Source organism: Solea senegalensis, linkage group LG6 (assembly GCF_019176455.1).
Source record: "Solea senegalensis isolate Sse05_10M linkage group LG6, IFAPA_SoseM_1, whole genome shotgun sequence".
NCBI lineage: Eukaryota > Metazoa > Chordata > Actinopteri > Pleuronectiformes > Soleidae > Solea > Solea senegalensis.
Window position 1 is genome coordinate 25,043,543 of NC_058026.1, and position 23,000 is coordinate 25,066,542.

Here is a 23,000-nt window from a genome sequence, read left to right on the forward strand (position 1 = left end):
GGTACAGCGGCAGTTACAGCAGCAGCAGCAGCAGCATCAGATCAGAGAGGAGCGGAGGAGAGGCAGCGATATTTATAGACTCCACTGAAGCTGCAGCACCGACATAACACCACCGCCTCACTACACACACACACACACACACAAATACAGGACGCGTCAAAATGAAGCTGTTCGTGTCGGTGCTTGTATTCGGGACCGCGGTGGTTTCCCTGGTCAGCAGCGCAGCAGGGACCGACGGCGAGATCTCCTTCGAGTATCACCGCTATGAGGAGCTGCGGAAGGCGCTGGTGTCCGTGTGGCTGCAGTGTCCGACCATCAGCCGCATCTACACCATCGGGGAGAGCTTCGAGGGCCGCGAGCTGCTGGTGCTGGAGATGTCCGACAACCCCGGGACGCACGAGCCTGGTCAGTTACACACACACGCGCACACACACACACACACACAATGCGGTGATAGTGTGCGCCCTCATCCCCGCTCCCTGCTCTCCTTCGTGGAAGTAAAAGCCATGTTCCACACGCTGTGATAACGCACCGCAGTTATCAGTCACGATGATGCTGAAATGTGCAGAAAGCGGCGCAGGTGTGTGTGTGTGTGTGTGTGTGTGTTGACTGCATTACATCAGAGGTATCTACATGACAGATCAGCCACGCAAAGCCGCCATTTTGATGCTTGATAAAGATCTTTTCGTGCTCATCCTGACTCATGATTGTGGGGAAATGTTCATGGCACAGCATGGCACGGCACGCCTCAGTGGGTAACGGTTTTTAATCAGATCAGCATAATATGAACCTGAACCTGCATGTGCTGGTGATAAGGGATCTGAATCGGTATCGGTCAGTATCGGTCCAAATCACAAGATCAGATATTGGACAGATAAAAATGTGAGAATCCAATATATCACGTGCTTCACTGTGCACAGCAGGGGTGTAACGGTACACTAAAGTCTCATTGTTAAGGGGCAAAATGAAAAAACTGTTTGTCTGTCAGAACGAACATACGTTTAATTAGTAAACAGTTTTAGCTGTCAGTATGAAACATACAAATAAAATGCATAAAAACGAAAAAATTACTGCTGCAATTCTCCAATAAATAAAATACTTCTTAAATAAAAGTTAAATTACAGCAGAGGGTCAGAGGTCGCAGGTACTGCAAGGTATATTTGGTCTCATTAGTCTTCCACCATGAGAGTGGATTGGAATCCAGTGAAATGAACCTGGAAGTGATCCCACACTTGGGCCGAGCCGGAGGCCAAATGGTCCGGGCCATATTAACACTATGTACGCCACATGTACGGGCCGCGGTCCACCTCTTTAACCACCCAGGAGTGCCTGTACGGTGACCGTTCGGTACAAATACGTGTATCGTTACACCCCTAATGCACAATAAAGGTAAACCAGCAAAAGCATTTTAGCTGAGTCATGTTTGGGCTGTTTATTTCTTCTTTTTTGGGAGAACAATATTTGTTCCACAGTTGGAGAATAATGTCTTTGTAATGACTAATGTGTTCAAATGACTGTATCAGTATAACTGTATAAGTTTTTGATATTGGTATCGGTTGTCGTCCAATGATGATACCACATGAATGAATGATGAGTTGTGGCTTAAGTCAACTCTGGACTGAACGGCAGAGTAGAAGATGGCACCTTATTTTCTGATGTGCAGCTGAAACACTGACCACAGGAAGTTCAAAGAGGAACTTTGAATGTGCAACTGCTTCTTATTTTTCTGTATAGTCAAACACCCAAAGACATACATTGTGCACTGTATAGCAAAAAAAAAACCCACCATGCAAGTTTTCTTTGACATTTGAGTCCAGACTCGATAAAAGGCAGACTGTAAATGCTGAACAGTTACTTGAAATTTTAATCAAAAATAGCAATACAATCATTTCTTCTGTAGACGTCTTGTTCTACAGACTGAAGAGAACATCTTTGTTTTATTCGAATGAAGATAATGATGTTAAAATGAGCATTGCCTCTGATATCGCAAATCATATCGCAATCACAATTAGATATTAATTCAAAACTGTTCAGCCCTACTGTAAATTCAAAAAACACTAAAAAAAACAGAAAAAAGCCCATTCTTCAATATCAATTTGTATATTAGGGGTGGGTCAAAATGTCAATTTAGTGATATATCATCGTCACTTGCCAGGCGTTACTTGTTCATGTCTCCTCATGGTGGCGCTGCCCAATTGAATGGCTGAAGAAGAGGGAGTTCACAGCGGGATAATAGTGGATAAAGCTATTTAAGAGATGCCCCATCCACGTTCAATACATAGACTTTATGCACTTTGTTCTCTATGTTGTGAATAAACAGAGAAAATCCTGCACCTTTAACGTCTGTTAACGTTTGTTTTCTTCAGTTAGACAGATATCGTGATGTATCGCTATATGATGGTCTTGCAATATAATCCCTGTATCGTGATATTATTGGTATCGTGAACCATGTATCGCGTATCGTATGTGCGACCATGCGGTAAACAGTCATTATGTTGCCTCGAGATTTGCAGTTTGTTGATGAAATTCACTGATGTTACCTACAAGCAGGCTCCTATTGGACGATAGCAGCTGTCACTCACACTGGTGTCCACACCACTCATATGAGCCACACTTTAGTGTCTATTATTTGTCTCTGAGTAGAAACATCATTTACAAAACTGACATCTTGTTCTTTTGAAGAAGACAAGTAAAACTAGTGATTAAGACCATTAACTCCAGTGGAGTCGCCCCCTGGTGGCTGTTGACTCCACTCCTACGTCTGGGTTGTCCTTAGCCAGCAAACCCAAAAACTGTGTTGACTCTTTGTTTGTTTTAATACAGTTTACACGAGCAACCTGGGAAGACTAGTACTGTAAGAATACACTGTGTTAGTAGAGAAAGCAACATTAAGGGATTAACTCGTAGTACATTAAATCTTTCAAATGAACCTTCATTTATGTTCAGGAATAGGTCGTGAGTTCTGTTCAACTGGCCTCAGGAAGTGCTTTAATTCCATCACAGTAATCCTGAGCCTGAGGCTTCGTAAGAAAGAAGAACCAAGGCCTGTAATTACTCTATACGTTGTTTACAGTGTCTTCTGTGGCATTTCCACTATATGTCTTTTTGGTAAAAAGGTGTATTTTCTTCTCCGGGAGTATTTGTGTTCATAACCGTGCTCCGCGGGCTGTGCGTGTTTTGGAGATCACATGATCACCGTCCTTATGACCATGCATACGTTCAAAATAAGCCTGTAATAGTGTGGTGGGTGTACGCAGGCATGAGTCACAGTAGCGATGTGGAGGACCTTATTACTACCAGATGAGTTTCCAAGCCGCTGTTTCACCATCAGGGAAGGCAACCCCCCTCTCTCCCCCCCCTCTCTCTCTCCAAGGAGGAGGAGGATGGTGAAAAGAGAGACAGAGACAGACAAGCTCCAGAGACAGAGAGGACAAATGAGAGGGAGAGAGAGAAGGAAGAAAAGGATGTTTTCAGAGGATTCACTGCAAGGACATGAAATGATGCATGTGTGTGTGAGACAAGCAGAATCAAACCTGCAGAGACATCTTTAAGGCGCCCCGTCTGCAATGTGTTACTTTTGATCTGGACCACTGGCTGAATGCTGTTAAGGAATCTCTCATGCAGGAAGTGCCATCTGAGCACACAAATACAGTGCAAAGGCTTGACCGGATATGGCAAAGAAGATGCAGCATTTAGATGTTTCCAAACAACAACAAACTAAAGTCAAAGTTCTCTCTTCTCTTTTGAAGAGTTGGTGGAGACCAAAACAGAGCCAAAATATCTATATCTATCAACTATGAATTGGTTCACAGCGATCAAACAACCCAAATTCAACTGTTTTAAGACCCCAATACTGTGATTTGAAGCATGCAGTGGCTTCTTTGTGATTTCAACGTGCATATTCTGTAAAAACGGAAAATTCTTTACCCGACTTGTTGGTTTTCTTGTGGCTGGTCACATATTTCACATTATTTTCTTAAATATTATGTGCATTACACTTGATTTTAAAAACATGGGAGACTACAGACTCAACAAACTTTCTAAAGCAGCTCATAGACTGTGCCATTTTTTCCATTTTTTGTAAACCTCCAGCTCAAATGCAGGCAATATAAGGCCAAAGCCCACGTTTCATGTGCCCACTATACGGTCCCATTCTCAAATGTGATACCCTCACAAGGGGCAACCAAATTTAGGAAATTTGACGTCAATTATTGACCTGTAGGTGTGCTGGCTAACCTTTTTTGTAGTCACTAAGTCACTAAGTCCATTTCAGTAATTACACATCTGTAATGTGTATAATGTCTTCTTTTCTGTTTTTGGTGTAAACGTTACAGCGCCACTTACAGGCCTGGCATATGTACTACAGCGTTTTGAGTCTGTGGACGGAGGCAAGTCCTGAAAACGATGCCGTGTTTACAGGTGTTTACATTTGGCCGTCTCTCCGTGTGGATGTGGCCTCAGTTTAGAATGTAAACTTCAGAGAGAGGAAATCTTTGTGCATAATCTTCAAGATGTCAAACAATGTTTTTCACATATTCACTAGATTACTTTTGTTACTTTATGCTTCACTTTTCCAACAGAAAAGCTGCACTTGTTCCTCCATGCATCTATCACGTTGTGTTACAGACTGCACCACTTTATTAGGTACACCACTTCAACTGCTTTTTAATGAGAATAAACTCATCGGCCAATCACGTGGCAGCAAAACAATACATTCAGGGACTTAGTGATGTTCAAACTGAGCAGCAGAATGCAGAAGAGAAGTGATTTAAGTGATTTTGAATGTGGCTTTGTTATGGTGCCAGGTGGTCTGAGGTCTGAGCAGTTTAGAAACTGTTGGGATTTGCACACACAACCATATTTGGCCCACGGTAAAACCAGAGCAGTTTTCTTTGTGCAAATGCTTTGTTGATGCCACAGTTTGGAGGACAACAGCCAGATCGGTTTGAAATGACAGAACGTCCAATAGACAGTAAACAGAATTGTATTTATTTTGACACTCTAGGTCTGCAGTCATAGTCTACGTAGCCTGAGCATGAACATGTGTCCTTCAGTTACACGTTAGGACTTGGCTGTCTGTATTTCTCATGAGAAACGAGATGTTAACATCTCACAGCTGGATCAGATTTAATTACACAAGAGCAAAAAAAACGGGGTCGTCCTCAGTGGATGTGGCTAAACGATTGTGACTCTCATGTCTGGAAGTATTTACAAGGCTTCTAATAGGACGAGAAATCCTATGGCTACGAAGTTTGCCTGAAGGTAAAACAGAAGAAGAAGAAAGAAATCATGTCAGTTTGAAGCACTGTTTCATTCAATATGCTGAGGACGATCTCATGTGGTGGAGACTGGACTGTTTTATCACACGACAGAAGAAGTATATAATCCCCAGCGAGCGTGCACACTCTGCTGCTTACACTTATATTTAATAACATATGGTTTATTGAATATTATACATATGTATATATATATATATATATATGTACAGTATATACATATATATATAGTATATAAATTAAAAATGAGACAATTTTTAGACAGAAAAATGGAGGCGCACAGACATAGATGTTGGAAGAGCATCGCTGTGAGGAGTCCAGTCTGCAGAGATAGTTGACTGGGAAGAGGAGATGGATGACAAGGGAGAATGAGAAGGAATGATGATTGAAAAAACGGCCGCTGTTTGGGAGCGTGATGGTGGCGCGAGTGAGCGAGAGGGAGGCGGCCGCGAGGATGTAGAGGGGAACAAGGGAGAGACGGGACGAGAGACGGAGAAAGGTCAACGCATCAGCCAGAAGTCATTTATTATACATCACACACCCGGCATGCATCTTCCTCTCTGCGTCGCAGCATCCTGTGAGACTTCTACGCATAATGACATGCTGTTGGCCTTAAGCCGACAGATACACAGCCAAGGTCCCGCCCCCTCTCATAGCCTTTCATCTGTTTTTTCCTCAGACGTTTTTGAGGGACTTTCTGTCAATTTTTGATCATTTTCATTTCCCAGTCATCTACTGCGTCTCCCCACAAGGCTTTGCAGTTGTTTAGTCCAACTTTAAAGTCTGTGTGTGTGTGTTTCACTTATTATTGTTTTCCTCTTTATAGGACGTTTTGTGGTATTAACACTTTTTAAAAGCGCAGAATCCTTCATGTGGACCAAAGCCTCATTACGGTGATTCTGGTTCATCTGTTTCCCATGCACATCAGGGAAATACGGTGGCGTCATGGAAACAGGGTGGCGTATGATGGAGGTCACCATAAAGAAGACAAATCTAAGGATTATTGCAAGGCTATGTAAAAGCCAAAATATTATACCCTTATACAAACACACTTATGGGTAGTGTTAAGTAAGTTCAGTTTCTGCCAATAAACCCATAACTGTTACGCACTGCACCTTTAAGGCTTTGGCTACAGACTGTCTTAATGAAAAGGAGCCAATGCAGAGTGTAGCTGCATGTGTGTGTGTGTGTGTGTGTGTGTGTGTGTGTGTGTGTGTGTGTGCGTGTGTGTGCGTGCGTGCGTGCGTGCGTGTGTGACAGAGAGAGTGTGTTTACTCAGCGTTTGAGTTGATCTGTCTCCGTGTACACCTGCCCCTGTCATGGTTGCCACGACAACTGAGAGCCCTCTAATGCGGCGCTTCCTTAATGACGTTGCAGCTGCGGTCGTTGTTACGTGGTCGTCTGGGAGAGCGCGCTGATCCCCTGTCACACAGGACAGAGTGGTTCATGAAATCATGATGAAGTGGGTTTGTTTTTTACATTGGTGTGTGAGTGCGGAGCAGGAATCAGCAGTGACTGAGCGACATCAGCCTCTCACACACAATCAGACACTCCCCACTAATGAGACACATTAAAGATCCAGACAAACGCAGAGGAAGTTGTATACAGTGCAGGAAAAGGGAGACAAGTTCTTTTTGTTTGGTTCTGTGTCGTCACCATTAAAACACACAAACTCAAATGACCTGAGGGGCCACTGAGCATCTAGTCTGGTCAGTAGGGGGCCGGTCAAGTGGAAAAAATCATCCACCAAGAGAATTATATCATGAATTTCAAAAAAAAGTGTTTGTTTTGTTTATTGAATGATATATAGTTCACAATAAAACTACTTCTGACATTGAATCAATCTCCAAATAGAAAAAAACAAATATAGAAATAACTCATAACTTGATATTAAATGGTGGACCACATGAAATTCAGTCCACAGACCTCTAGACCTGAGAACTCTAAGAATAAGAATGGGCAGTATAAAGTGTCTTATATCCGAGGCAATGATGAAATGTTTTTGTTTTTCATTTTCATTGAATTTAGCCTAGCCGACTAAACAGAGATCAAACAGTTTTCAAAGCATTTATTCTGACACTCTAAACTATAAAAGTCCACAAAAGTCAGTCTATGCATGCCACTGAAAAACAACACGTGTGTGAACACACTCAGGGTTATGGTACACTTTATAAAAACACAAAAAAAACATTTCCTGATTAAAACCAAGCTTTCATTGGAATGGTTTTATGCTTTAAAGTATAAAACCACTCCCAACTTGCTGTGGGACACACACCAGCTCACCAAGTTAGAATAATAATGAATAGAATGAACACTAAAAAAATAATATCAATTAGTAAATAGAACAAACCCACTAGATTATATAAAAAGTGCACATCCCATATTTTGGTTTGCCCTCTGACACGTGTTTAAAGCTGCAGTGAGTAACGTCTGGTGATGATGTGTCATTAGTTGTATTCCACATCCTTAATCTGTCAACAAATACTATCAGACCAGACTGAGGGAGTGTGTGTGTGTTGTTTGAAAAAACAAGACAATACAGTAAATGATGACTGAACTCTCATTAGGCCTCGCCTCAGCTTCTCTTCTTACCCAAACTTTAAACTTTAAACTTCCTTCCATCAGCGCCTACAGTTTATGCACAGGTCCATTCGTCGGTTCAAATCCCCACCCGGCCAAAAAAGGGCTGGGGTACCCCTGAGCAAGGTACCCAACCCCCATTGCTCCCCGGGCGCTACTCAGTGTGGCAGCCCACTGCTCCTAATTCTAGGATGGGTCAAAATGCAGAGAATAATTTCCCTAAGGGGATTAATAAAGTATCTAAAATGAAATTATACACATTCTTACATCTGTCTCTATGAGTGTCAACTGTTACACGTGTGTGAGGCTCGTGCAGCTCTGTGCTCTGTCACACACCAACACATGGACGTGTTTCTTAAAGGAGAAAGGAGAGCTCCCTCGCTGCTGAGCATCTGTCCAACAGCTTCCATCGCTGGAACTTAATTTAGCCAGCTGTGTGTGTGTCCGTGTGTGTGTGTATGTGTGTGTGTGTGTGTGGGCTTGACAGCTCTGTCAGGTTTCTGAAGTCTGTAAAAAACATTTACAAATGTTGGGACAGAAAGAGTTAATTGTAATCTTGAAATCATTAGTAGCAAGAGAAACCAGATTTAAAAATAACCCGACTACCAGATGTGCGCTGGTCAGCGTGTGTGTGCGTGCATGTGTGTGTGTGTGTGTGTGTGTGCGTGTGGTTGTACTCATTACCTTCTTAGTCATGAAGCCAGTGGAATTATTTCAGGACCTAAACACACAGCTAAAATCAAACCTGCTTAGCTCAGCTCAGTTATGTGCGTCCAACAACAACAACAACAACAACAACTTGGTAGTCCTGGTTAAAGTGACAGTCCAGGTTTTGAGGGAGGAGACAAGGTCAGCTGGTCGACCATCCTAACAGGCAGGTGGCAGTTTCTCTCCTGCTGTGTCCAAATCACGCGCTCTTCCCTCAGGCTAACACTGACAAAAAGCAAAGTGCCCGTGATGTCCCCGCTGCTCCTCTAATTTGACAATTTTCAGGTTTTTGTTGTTTTTGTAAATCTCATATAAACAATTTTCTAAAAACGGATTGTAGAAGTTACTTTTCTGTAGAATGAGAAATGCTGTGGGCCAATTTTATAACGGCATCTTCAAGCATCAGTCAATTTTAGCAGCTTCTTTCAGCGGGTCGCAGACGTCCTCTGTTGTCTTTCAGCCACAGAGAAGTCGCCGTCTCTGGTTTGAGTCCATGAAAAATGTCAATTTGGATTCAAAATACAATAAAAGGAAATCTCAGAAATCCTTGTGCTGCATGTTGGTGTACATTTCATGTTTAGAACGGAACAGCGTTTTCTTTAGTTGTCCTGTGTTGTTTTTCAGCCACTCGTCCCTGGTTTGTAGGCAGTCAAAAGAGTTATAGCACGGACTTTACGTTACTCGTCAGTTGCTTAGTTGACTTTAAGCCAGGCTAATTATGATGTGAAACAGATGTTGAGCTTTGGTCATTGCAATTAGACGCAGCTCTACAAAACATGCTGATATAAATAGCACTTATTAAACACGTCCATGAATGAGGGACGAAAGAGATGGAAAATAAAGCAGCTTGCATATGAACACATGGAGGCACATATTTGTGTTCACTCACCACAATCTGTACTTTCATTACAAAAATCATGATTCATCACTAACAGACACATACAGTATGTGTTGCCATGTTCCTCTATAGTGTAGTAATGAGTTACTCACATGCACAAGCATTTTTGGTATTTAAAGGATAAATATGTTCATTTTGGATGATAGATTTTATGGTTAAAAACAAACAAACTCCTTTTTATCACATGTAACAGGACTTCACATTGTTTTTGAAGGACGCTGACACAAGCAAGGCTAAGCTGGTGACTGATTTAGGGTTGAACGTGTCCCTGAGGATCCCTCACTCTGTCTCACCATGTCCTGAACTCTCTCTCTCTCTCTCTCTGATTTAGTCAAATCTGATCCTGGACCTGTCACTCCAGCAACATTCAAGCACAACAGTCTCTGTCGATGTCTCCCAACAATCCGAATCACTGTCTCTCAGTCATTGCGTTCCAAATAGAGTCGCAGCGTTCAATTGTGTTTACTTACTCCTTCCACTGATGACTCAGTGTGTGTGTGTGTGTGTGTGTGTGTGTGTGTGTGTGTGTGTGTGTGTGTCGCTGCTGAAGTGTGAAGGTCCAGTGTGCGTTTGTATCCAGGGTAACCTCACTGACCAATGAGAATGCTTTATCAGCGACACTCTCCTGGCCCAAAAGAGATAAAGGACATGTTGTTTCCATGGCAACGGACTCAAATGGCTTCTTCTGACAAAGAATATGACATTGCAGTGATGTCTCTGCCTGGGATTACCTGACCAGTTTTGTGCAGCTTAGCGTTGCATTGGTTTAGAATCAGCAAAGATACCTCGATTGTGACTTATGGCGTATTTCCACCGACTCTACTCACCTATGTTATAACTAATGCCAAAGAAGTAGGCTGAGAGCTGAGGGAGGGAGAGTGGTGTGGTAGTGAAATCTGACACCACGCTGCAGCTGCTAATGAGAGAGGAAAGATGACGGCGCTCAACAGCAGCTCCTGTTGGGGGAGGGGTCTGGGAAAACCAGTGTCAGACAAGAGAGTGACGTGAGAGTGAACCAGTCACAGTTTAACTGTGCTAAGACAGACAATCGGACAACTTGCCCAGCCCAAGTATACATGCGGAGTATACGTCTGACTCCGCCTCTGTAGGTGGCGCTGTACCTCTCTATAAGTTAGTGTGTGCTGAATCAGTTTGCTGTTGCCCTGTATGTCAGCGTTCAATGCACAGTGCTGTGGTTCTGTATGTTTCCTACTTTTCCTTCCTAAGTCCTGTCCTCACTCCGGTCCGACTAAGTGCATACATGCAAGAGTAATCGGACTATGAATCACATTATCCAGGGTATGTTAGTCCGACTAAGACTAGCTTGATTTTAGTCAGACTAACGTGTTCACATGACATTTAGAAAACCAGATTATTGTCTTAGTCCGACTTTTAATCCAAACACAGAAACATGGACTAAAATAGCCAATGGCAAAGGTTTAATACAGTCGCTGGTGTTTATCACAACATGATGTGTATACTTTAAAGTAAACCTGTGTAGATTTGCCCCTGGATCAACAAATACATACAGTATACATATTATGGGTTGGAATCATCAGTGATAAAGTGCGCAGTTATAGTGACGTATGATACAGTGACAACAGATGTCCAAGCATCTCTTGTCATTTCTGTCCTATAGAGCTGAAACAATTAATCGATTATTCATGGATTACTAAATTAATCGACAACTAGTTTGATAATCGATTCAAAGATTTCCGATTGTTTAAGCTTCTTAAATGTGAGTATTTTCTTCATTTCTTTGCTCTGCATAACAAAGAAATCATTTTGGTTTGTGGACAAAACGAGACATTTGAGAACATCATCATTTCCACGAACACATTTTTTAAGGTTTTCTGATATATTTCTGGTATTTGTCTATTTTCCGTTATTTAAATAATCAAAATTTAGACATTTGGGACGTCTGAATTGCGATGCATCCAAGAATAAATGTTTTTCCCCCACCCCTAATACATGAACACTGGAGAAATACACCTGGAAAAAGTGGTTTAGGGGTTTAGTTACACTTTAAAAACCTGCACAGATGACGGCTGAATACAATGTTAAAAGAGACGCAGTAACCCAGCAAGGTTCCCTCTGTCCCCTGCAGGTGAGCCGGAGTTCAAGTACATCGCCAACATGCACGGAAACGAGGCGGTGGGCAGAGAGCTGCTCATCTACCTGGCTCAGTACCTGTGCAACCAGTACCAGCAGGGCAACGAGACCATCATCGACCTCATTCACAACACCCGCATCCACCTCATGCCCTCCATGAACCCTGATGGCTTTGAGAAGGCCGCGTCGCAGGTGAGAGAAAACACACGCATGCACCAGCACACACACACACACACGCACACACACGCATGCACCAGCACAGTGTGACGCCGCTCTCCTGTTTGCAGCCCGGAGAGATCAAGGACTGGTTCGTGGGCCGCAGTAACGCACAGGGCGTGGACCTGAACCGCAACTTCCCTGATCTGGACCGCATCATATACGTCAATGAAAGAGAGGGCGGAGCCAACAACCACCTGCTGCAGAACATGAAGAAGGCTGTGGATGAAAACACCAAGGTACTGTAACAGGCACACATGTGAAGGAGGAGGCGTGGTCCCGTCTTTTAGCTTTTTTTGTATATTTTTTCTTGGCGTCAGCGTTTCCGTGGGTTTTGTTGGCACTGAGACAAAACATAAAATATGACCAGTGTTGTGTTTCAATGCTTTCTAAAGACATCTGCTGAGCGTAGCTGGGAAGTGGTAACGTTTCAGATGCTGACATGCATCTGCTTTTCATGTTTGAGTGTTTTATGATGTTTCCTTCTTTTGCAGCTGGCTCCAGAGACCAAGGCAGTGATCCACTGGATCATGGATATTCCTTTTGTCCTCTCAGCCAACCTGCACGGAGGAGACGTGGTGGCCAATTACCCGTACGACGAGACCCGCACTGGTACATGAACGTGCAGTATTGTGTGCTTTTGTGTTTGTAAATGACGTGTTTTTGTTGCCTTCGTGTTTCCGCGAGTTAATGAGAGAAATAACGACGTGGAACTGAAACATTTTATTAGTTTTCTTCGAACTCTAATTGAAATCAGATGGATTTTTCCTTCCTTTGCGTAATTGCCCAGAGTAAACACGGTGTGTTTGCACAGGCTTGGGTTCAGTGGACTACAGGTGCAGGTGCTCAGTTGTTCCGTGATCACAGACGCTGTCTAAACACTGCGTGCGTGTTTGTTCCTTTCCCGCTCACTTGTCCTTTAAGGATCCACTCACGAGTACAGCGCCAGTCCGGACGATGTGATGTTCAAGTCTCTCGCCAGAGCCTACTCTATTTACAACCCAGTCATGTCGGACCCACACCGGGCCCCGTGCCGTAAGAACGATGACGACTCCAGCTTCAAAGATGGCATCACTAACGGAGGGGCCTGGTACAGTGTCCCAGGAGGTGAGAGACAACCGTCAGTCTGGTGACGAAATAACTGTATTTAAATACGCAGCAAATGTTCTGTCTTTGGTTTTCTTTTTTACAGTGTTACACAAATCCATAATTACGTTTGAAACACTTTTCATGATTGGAAATGGAGCAGTGAAAAGAATCTAATTCTTATTTACGTCTGCCTCAACTTAAACTCAGAGAACCTTAGATGGTCGGTCACTTACAGTTAGCCACACCCTCGATTACATCATCAACAAAAAAACAAAACAAAACAGCCCATAAGTGTCCATTTTCAAGACCAAAACAACTCAAAATTTAAACATGCAGTCAAATTTCCAATGTATAATTTATCATTTGTTTCTTTTTATACATGTAACGTATGTACTGTTATTTTATCTTGTATTAATGTTTTCATAGTTTTTACCTGTTATGTATTTATTAGGCATACCTTCTATTTATATTGTACAACAGAGTATTTGTTTTATCTTTCGAGAATAGAGACATAATATTTGGAGAGTAAAGTCATAATTATTATTACAGCTAAATCTCAGATGATCAGCTGCAACCTTATATTATATATAAGGAAATCAGCGCCACATAATCAGTAACGTCAGGACATTGAAAAGAGTGTGTTTCCATGAAAGAATCACACACATCCTGTGAAAGAGGACGTGGTCGACTGCACGCCTGACACTGGTTACATCTGTGTTCTTTTCAAAGAGGTTTTGATGTTTCTCAAGAAACAATTAGACTGATAATGACTATAATTATTATACTATTATCATTTTTGGATCCAGAAGGAGTGGAACGAAGGCTGCCCTCCATATTAATATTAGGACTTTATTCTCAAAAACTCTTCAGTTTGGCCCTAATACTCCGTCATGATATTGCTCTTGAAAGCCCTGAGTATCAAATGCTGCAATCTTAACGTCATTGTGTTAGCGCTGTCTCACACACACACACACACACACAAACACACACAGTATATAACATACTCAGTAACATGTCTGTGTGTTACAGGCTCCCTTGTGTTCCTGAAGTCTTTCTTGCTCTCCTTCATTCTGTGTTTCTTTACAAACAGGAATGCAGGATTTCAACTACCTGAGCAGTAACTGCTTTGAGATCACACTGGAGCTCAGCTGTGATAAGTTCCCCAGTGAGGAGAAACTCAAGAACTACTGGGAGCAGAACCGCAACTCACTCGTCAACTACATTGAGCAGGTAGGCAGCAAAGCTGGACCATAAATAAACATTCTCATTCACTTTATTAGACGCAGCTGTCCCACAAATAGAACCAAGATGCTTCATATCCATTGATTTACAGGCTCATAGAGAAGCGATAGGCTAATAAATAAAAATAATAAAACGATAAGATGTTTGTTATTCTTTTGTTATTCATTTACACACATTAAAAATTTAAGTCAATAGAGTTTCATGACAGCATGTTTACTAAAGAGGACAGCACAGCCTGTGGTTACAAGTGTCAACAGTCAACAGTTCTTTTCACAATCACAATAACATGATCATTTGTGTGTGTGTGTGTGTGTGTGTGTGTGTGCGTGTGTGCGTGCGCGCGCGTAGGTTCATCGTGGAGTCAAAGGTTTTGTGCGTGACCTCCAGGGAAACGCCATTTCCAACGCCACCATCTCTGTGGAGGGTATTGACCATGACATGACAACAGGTATCACTGTCCATTGCAAAATAAGATACATTATATATATATATATATATATATATATATATATATATATATATATATATATATATATATATATATTATTACATATAGTATATATAATAATGTATCTTAAAGAACGGCACTTTATTCACACACTGCAGGCTGATACACAGCCTCTCTTATTATTGTGCGGCTCTCACAATAAGAGGAATAACTCTAAATATGCAGAGATATATTGTCTCAATAAAGCAAGCCCATCCTCTTGTCTATGTTGATAAGAGCATTAAAATGAGAATAACGGTACATTAAGAATAGATATAAATGTGAGATTAATCACGATTAAATATTTGAATCGTTTGACAGCACTAATAGATATGTAGTTTTATGGACTGGAGGTCTTAAGTGCTTCATGCAGTGGTGAGATGATGTAATACCGCCATCTTGTGGACATATTTGGCTTCTGCACCAGACCTATGTCTGAATTTTACCTACTGAGTAATTACAAAATATTATGTCAAAACTGTCACTGGTTATTCATAGCTGTGCATCTGCTGTAAGTTACATTTCTATGAATATCTAATTGCGATATGAGAGGGAATGCATGCATGACCTTTATAATGATTCTAATTTTCATTTGAATAGCATATTTAAAATGATTACTGTGTGATGTTTGTGCAGATCTGTGAGAAACAAAGATGTTTTCTTCACTCTGTGACAATATTAAAGCTCAAATTAGTTGTGGATGATGAAATATTGCGCTTCCCGCAATTTGAAATTTGCAGTGGGGCCACTTTTTGATAAGATTTAGATTCATTTTTCAGCCCTAAGTCACATTATATGTATTAATACCATGATCTGTATTTTGTAGCCAAAGATGGAGATTATTGGCGCTTACTGGCTCCTGGAAACTACAAAGTGGCAGCGTCTGCTCCAGGATATTTGACTGTTATCAAGAAGGTGGCTGTTCCCTACAGCCCTGCAACCAGGGTAAGATTCACAGACAAGTGCACCAGTCCAAATCCAAATGTGTGTGCTAGAGGACACCGTACTGTATCAGAGGAGATATTATATACTGTATTTGACTGGTGCTTGTACTGTTTACTTTGTTTTATATATATATGTATATATTTAATGTGATGTAAAGGCGTTCATATACTTTTAACAATATATTATATGAAGAACCATGCCATAAGAAAAAAGTAAAGGAAAATAGTTTTGAATCCCCTCTTTTCTTCTGTGTCTATTATCTTACACATTCCTCAGTTTATCTGGTCACCTTGTGTCTGGACTTACCTGTAGAAACATGGCAATGCAAGACAAAACAAACAAACAATGAAAACCAAGCAATTTATATTTCAAATTCTACACTTAAACAAACATATTAATGTGGTTAATAAAACACACACTGTGTGTAATCTGTTTGCCACGTCTGAGTCTATGTCCCTGCGGTTCTGTCCTCAGGTGGACTTTGAGCTGGAGTCTCTGATGGAGAGGAAGGAGGAGGAGCGGGAGGAGCTGATGGACTGGTGGAAGATGATGTCAGAGACACTGAACTTCTGAAATGTTTGTCTGCGTTCACACATCGATGTAATATATTCAACATTCTGTGTGCCCGTCCACTCTAAAAAAAAAGGAATATATTGTCTCTTGTTTTGCTCTCTTTTAATCATTATCCTAATTGATTATATTGTTATTAATGTATTAACGGGTTGCCTCATACTCCGCACACACACACACACACACACACACTGACGGACACAGGAGAACTATGAGGTAGTTTCACGACAATGAGATTGGTGTTTATTTCTGTGTTGTTGTGTTCTTTATCGTACATGTGATTGATCACCATGGCAACCCATCTATATAACCAATGAGTGACTGAGTAAATATGTATGTGACATCGCGACCACGCGGCTCTGTTCATAACAAGTCAGCATTTTCCTGTTTTAAATGTCTCTGTTTCTCCAGGTTTAGTAAAAATAATAATAATAATAATACACATACACACAACCATATTGCAACTGTAAACACACACACGATATACTCTACTCTACTCTACACTATTTCTCTGTTTCTTTCCTGTATTATAAAAGTATGACTATAGTTCTGAGATAGTCAGGGATATTAAAGACACTGTAAAACTATTATAAACACTATACTAGAAACAATCGACATGAACGAGTTAATTTCCCAGTATGTTATTGATGTTGAGATTTCTTTTTTTTAAACTTACTGCAGCACAGCATTGATTTTAGCACAAGGTGAATGATTCTAATATATATATATATATATATATATATAAATATACTGTATTTATTAAGAAGGTAAGTAGCAAGAACTGTCTGGTTTTTGTATCAAATAAAAAAAGACCATAATCTGTCCACCTCAGTCGACCCAAAGCTTTGTACTGTACGTGCACTACACACAGGGATTACTAGAGTTGCTTTTCAATGATAAATTAACACTTAACCTTCTGAGTGGACACTGTGTTTGGACGTCTGTGTGAATGCAGACCCCCGGGTTGAGATCATAGAAAGGATGTATTGAATGTATTGCTATAGAAACTGATACACAATGTAAAGATTGAACTGATCAATAAAACGGCCCCTCTATGTTGTCAGACTGCAACAGGGTTGTCTTTTGTTACCAGCACGACACACACAGAAGCTACTGTGACACATGCGGACGATGCAACATGAACATAAACACATACATCACAGCGGATCATCTGCCTCCATCACGTCCATGAACCTTCTCTGTGGTCTTCCCTTTTCCCCCCCTCATCTGTCAACCTGTGCATCACCACGGCAAACAGGAAGTTCCACCACCACCTTCACCTTGAACACCACACCACAGTTCCTCTCTATCATCAGCTCTCTCTGGATTCACAAAGACAGTGGACACTGCTGCTCACTGGTCTTCACTTCTTAACCGAGCTTCAACAACTCTTTCCCGCATCTTCATGATCAACTTTAACCTCTGCAGATCAACTGCCTGTCCACTCTTCATCGTCCTCAGAGCTGCCCTCACTTCCTCCTCACTAATCCTCTGCACCTCCTGAGGCACTATCTCACCTCCATCTGTCCTCCTCTCTCTCTCTTTCCTCATTCATCATCCTTAATAAACTCTAACCTCTGTCTCTCTCTGTCAAACCAATCAAAACAAGTCCTTTTGTCCTCCCTCAGTGTCCAGTCGCTCATACACTTCACTATCAGCCTTCTCCTTTGCCTCATGCCTAGACTCCCAGTACTTGTGCCTACTTTCTTCATGTCCCTGGCTGTCCCACTGTCTCTTTGCCGTCCTTTTTCTCTGAATACTCTGCTTTACTCCCTCATTCCATCTCCGAGTTTCCATGTCTTCTTTCCTCTGTCCAGACAGAAGATACAGAGAACACCTTGTTGGCTGTATCCCTCACCACTTTAGCTGCATGTTCCCAGTCATCTGTCCCTCACTGCCTCTCAGGCACAACCATTCTTCCACCATTTAATCCTTCACTTGCTTCCTCTCCTTAGTGTCCAAAGTCATCACCTTGCAGTCTCCTATCTCCTTCAGACTCCACCCTCATACAGTAGGTCACCCTGTGCTCCTCCCCCTTCCTGAAACATGTATTTACCACAGCCATTTCCACCCGTTTCATTTATTCTTCACTGACTTTGTTTTAGATTTGTGGACACAAACATAAGTGCAGCAAACACCAAACTATAACGGTGACACCTTTAAGACAAGTTTTGGGGCTAAACAAACCCAGTGGACACCGCTGTGTCAGCCAATAGGAAGACAGTAATGTAGACTCTGACCGTTCCACGACGTCACGTGAGTTTGTGTTGACTGGCTCGTCGTGTCAGGGCTTGCACGTGAAGCTTCAGAGTATTTTCGTTGAAATGTTTTGAACATGTGTTAACGCCATGTGTCCCCTGCTGGAGCACGTGAGCAGCTGTCTTCTCTCGCGCGTCAACATCGAAGCTGTGGTGCTTTTGTTGCTCGTCTATTATTTAGTCAAACGGTGTCGGGACCGGGACAATATTCCTCCAGGACCGAGACCTTGGCCGGTGGTGGGAAACTTCGGCGGCTTCCTCGTCCCGTCCGTCCTGCAGAGGAGGTTCAGGCGACACCGCGGCAGAGCCGAGGTGGAAAACCCCGTGGTCGCTTTGACGGAACACGCCAACGTTTACGGCAACGTGTTCAGCCTTTTTGCCGGGACTCAGCTGATCGTCGTGCTCAACGGTTATGAAGTGGTGAAAGATGCTCTTTCCAACCGTCCCGAGGAATTCTCTGACAGACCGGACATCCCTGCTGTCACCATCATGACCAAACGCAAAGGTAACACAGGCCTGCAACTACTTATTTATCCATCAATCGATCAAGAATCGGCTAATATGTTAAATTCTGTTATAATATTATATTCATTTTCTTGTATGGCTATTGGAGCAAGATCATCTGTTGATATTTTATAAATATTTTATATATATGTATATATATGTGTGTATATATATGTATGTGTGTATATATATATATATATACATATATATATGTATATATAATGTTTACAGTTATATTGTGAATTTCTAATGTCTTTCTATATTCTGTTTTTAAATATGTAATCTAACTGAAACTAACCCTAACTCAGAAAAATTCCCAGGTTCAGTTCAGTACACCTAGCTACCATAGCCACCTACTGACTGACCTACATAGCTGCCTACCTACAGACAGACAGACAGACTGACCCAATGACCAACCTGCCTTCCTATTGACCCAAGGTCTTACTACCTACTGACCAACCCACTGACTGACCTACCTAACCATTAATCATCTGAACCACCGACCGACTGACCCACCCACCCACCGACAGACAGTGGATATAAAAGTCCTCAGGCCCATTTTGAAATGCCAGGTTTTGTTTATTTAGATCCACCCAGATTATACATGATCACCATCTATTGAAGCAGTGAAGGGCAGTGGTTTGTGTTAATGTTAACGATCTAGTCTATAGATTAAGACATTACAATTGAACAGCACCACAAGAAAGTTCTCTAAAACAAAGTTGATCAATGCCTCTGACACCGTTTCAACTAAAACCGAACATTATAAGCAACTATAACCTATTCATTGTTGCTGTGCTGTTAATAAGTATGTTAATAAGTATTTGTCTAACCTTTAGACATACCATAGTACCAGGTTTGCGAGAAAAAATGAGTTTGGTATTTCTTTTCTTTATGTAACACTGATAACACTGAAAGGTTTCAAAGGCCAAGCAGTATTTTCCTACTGAAAGGCCTGTATCGTCAACTACAGGCTTTAGGGAAGTATTTGAGTCAACGATATACAAGTATATAACTGTATATTTGCTGTTTTCTTTTTTAAACTTAAGGGATAGTCTTTGCACCGTACGGGTCCACATGGAAAAAACAACGCAGGTTCTGCCACACCATGCTCCGAAACTTCGGCCTGGGGAAGTTGAGCGTTGAGCCTTGCATCCATCAAGGCCTAGCTACCATCAAAACAGAGCTGCTGCGGCTGAATGAGGAGTGTGGTGGCGCCGGTGTGGACCTTACTCCACTCATCCGTAATGCTGTGTCAAATGTCATCTGCTCAATGACTCTGGGTCAACGCTTCCATCATGAAGACCACGAGTTCCGCTTGTTGCTGGGCCTGATGGACCGCGGGCTGGAGATTTGCGTCAACAGCCCGGCGTTCCTCATCAACATCTTTCCGCTTCTCTACTATTTGCCTTTTGGGGTCTTCAGAGAGTTGAGGCAGGTGGAAAGAGACATCACAGTGTTTCTGAAGGACATTATTACCAAACACAGGGAAACCTTAGATCCTGAAAACCCGAGGGATTTTGTAGACATGTATTTATTGGAGATGATGTCGCAGCGAGCGGCTGGACAAGAGGACAGCAGCTTCACAGACGATTACCTCTTTTATATAGTTGGAGACCTCTTCATTGCTGGAACTGACACTACCTCTAATTCACTTCTGTGGATTCTGCTCTACATGGTTCTCTATCCTGATATTCAAGGTAAAGGAAGCAACAATCCATTCCGTTACTACAATGAATGTTAATGAAGCGCAGTGGAGTGTAGCACTGCCTCCAATATCTTACAATATGTATGAAATGATCAATTATTCTTAATTAGCTTTTCAGAAAGTTCCCAGTGTAGGTTTCCAGTAGAAATGCATGAAGTTTTGATGAATATTTTCATAACCAACCACTTCTTGTTTCATAATCATAGTGATTAGTGCATTAATACAAATTGTCTTTAAGTTAAGAACCATTTTTTGCTGGTTTTATTATTATTAATGATAATAATAACAATAATATTAATAAATAATAATAATAATAATTTATGAGGACATTTAAATGGAAGATGTGCTAAATGTTGCTTTGCTTTTTTTGGAACCAAGACAAGGTCCAGGCAGAGATTGATGAAGTGGTGGGGAAACATCGGGTCCCATCTCTGACTGATAAGGGAAGTTTGCCCTTCACTGAAGCCACTATCATGGAGGTGCAGAGATTAATGGTAGTGGTTCCTCTGGGTATTCCACACATGGCCTCCAAGACGACAGGTGAGTTGTACACAACCTTGTTTGTCAGACTCTGTCGATGTCAGACCTCTGAGATAAAGATAAAGATAATAAAGTTTTTGATCGTTTCAGAAGCTGATTCACTGAGTTAATGGTTCTGTGGTGTGTTGTATTTCCTTCATCAGAGTTCAGAGGCTACACTATTCCCAAAGGAACAGTTATTTTGCCCAATCTGTGGTCTGTCCACAGAGATCCCTCCGTGTGGGACGACCCAGACAGTTTCAACCCGGCACGTTTCTTGGATGATGATGGAAAGTTGTTCAGGAGAGAGTGCTTCATACCATTTGGGATTGGTATGTCATTGGGTCAAATGGCTAAAACCTTGATCTACAGATGAATCTTTATTTTGTCTGTGCGCCACAAGCTAATGACCCGTCCCCTGTGTGTCCCTCAGGACGTAGGGTGTGCATGGGTGAACAGCTGGCGAAGATGGAGCTGTTCCTGATGGTTACCTGCTTACTGCAGGCCTTCAAGTTCAGACTTCCTGAGGGAAAACCTCCTCCTCCACTTCACGGACGCTTTGGCCTCACACTGGCTCCCTGCCCGTTCACTGTGTGTGTGAGCACTCGTACTTGAAGACTTGAACTGATTTTACTCTAAAACCAGGTTTCCTTATGCAAATCCACTTGATAAAGGGCGGTGGATACGGTGATACGATTTGTTATCATGTCTGTATTATTATATTAATTTATCAATTTTAATTTTGTATATTTCACATCAGACATTCATTGTGCCTATAATATTTTAAAAGTAATGGTAAGTAATGACGATACATATTAGAAATGCTTGTCCAGTGTGATGTTTTATACTGATGTGTTACTTTTGCGAGGATAAAAGGAAATGTTCATCCGTATACCGTATATTATTATTTAATCCATCATCATCATCCTCCACTTATCCGGGGCCGGGTTTAATCCAATTAATTTTATTTGTACAGCGCTAAATCACAGTATAAATTATAACTGAGCACTTTACTTGGTAATGCCAAGACATTATGATATGATGGAGAGAAAGAGAAACAAGAAAATCACTAAACAACTGTAAGGAGGGAGAGAAGGAAGTGAGGAAACACTATCATGAAACTGAGGGAAAACTGGAGACTAAAACAGGAGGTAAACGAGAAATGAAGAACATAAGTAGTAACAGATGAAATGGAATGAAATAGATCAGTGTTTGTGAATCAGTGCTTCAAATAAGTGAGTAAACAAATAACCATGAATTTATGAGGTTAACGTCTGTTAGATTCCTTTGACTTTAGATAGAGAGCTGCTAACTGTCAGAATCATGATCACTTGACATGTAACAGTTTAAAAATACATTCCCTCACTGACAGTGACATGTAGATTGTTGGCAATCTCAGGTTAAATTATTTTAATGTAATTTGTTGATGTGTCTAGTTTTGTCCACATTTAAGAAGCTGAGACGATCAGAAATATTGTTTTAATTATGAAAAAAGCCTCAAATTGATTAGCAAAATGGTTGACGATTAATTTAGTAAGATTTCAGGCACAGAATTTTCCTTTCTTTACCCCGGCTCGGTCCATTCTGTCCGTTTGTGTTATTATATCTAATGTTTAAACGTCTTCTTCTCTGTTTTGTTTTTTGTAACGTCAAATAAAATGCATTGAATAAAGTTCTGTCCTGACATCTTTAAGCCCTGTTGTTGACGGGATTGTTTTTGAAAATTAAATACTATTAGATGGACTATACTGCACTGAGACCATGGTAGTTAAGAGCGATCGGTCAGACATTGAACAAGCCGTGATCGTGCAGCTATCACTGGGTGGAGACGGAGGAAGGCGCCGCTAGATCTGGAGCGAATGTCCATTGAATATCCAACCTGAAGCTG

At 41.6% G+C, this 23,000-nt stretch overlaps 2 protein-coding genes across 2 annotated transcripts; both read left to right on the top strand.

Annotated features, from left to right (window-relative positions):
- Positions 1 to 17,194, top strand: cpe (carboxypeptidase E). The gene is made up of 9 exons (XM_044029070.1): positions 1 to 405; positions 11,570 to 11,766; positions 11,862 to 12,029; positions 12,285 to 12,402; positions 12,715 to 12,897; positions 13,970 to 14,109; positions 14,470 to 14,569; positions 15,435 to 15,553; positions 16,028 to 17,194. Exons 1-9 carry the CDS (start codon positions 162 to 164, stop codon positions 16,124 to 16,126), a joined length of 1,368 nt encoding a protein of 455 aa, XP_043885005.1. The 5' UTR covers positions 1 to 161; the 3' UTR covers positions 16,127 to 17,194.
- Positions 17,195 to 18,362: 1,168 nt separating this feature from the next.
- LOC122770861 (cytochrome P450 2U1) lies at positions 18,363 to 22,805 on the top strand. The gene is made up of 5 exons (XM_044028031.1): positions 18,363 to 18,886; positions 19,935 to 20,585; positions 20,972 to 21,133; positions 21,277 to 21,444; positions 21,546 to 22,805. The coding sequence occupies exons 1-5, from the start codon at positions 18,472 to 18,474 to the stop codon at positions 21,725 to 21,727; spliced, it is 1,578 nt and encodes a 525-aa protein (XP_043883966.1). The 5' UTR covers positions 18,363 to 18,471; the 3' UTR covers positions 21,728 to 22,805.
- The last annotated feature ends 195 nt before the right edge of the window (positions 22,806 to 23,000 follow it).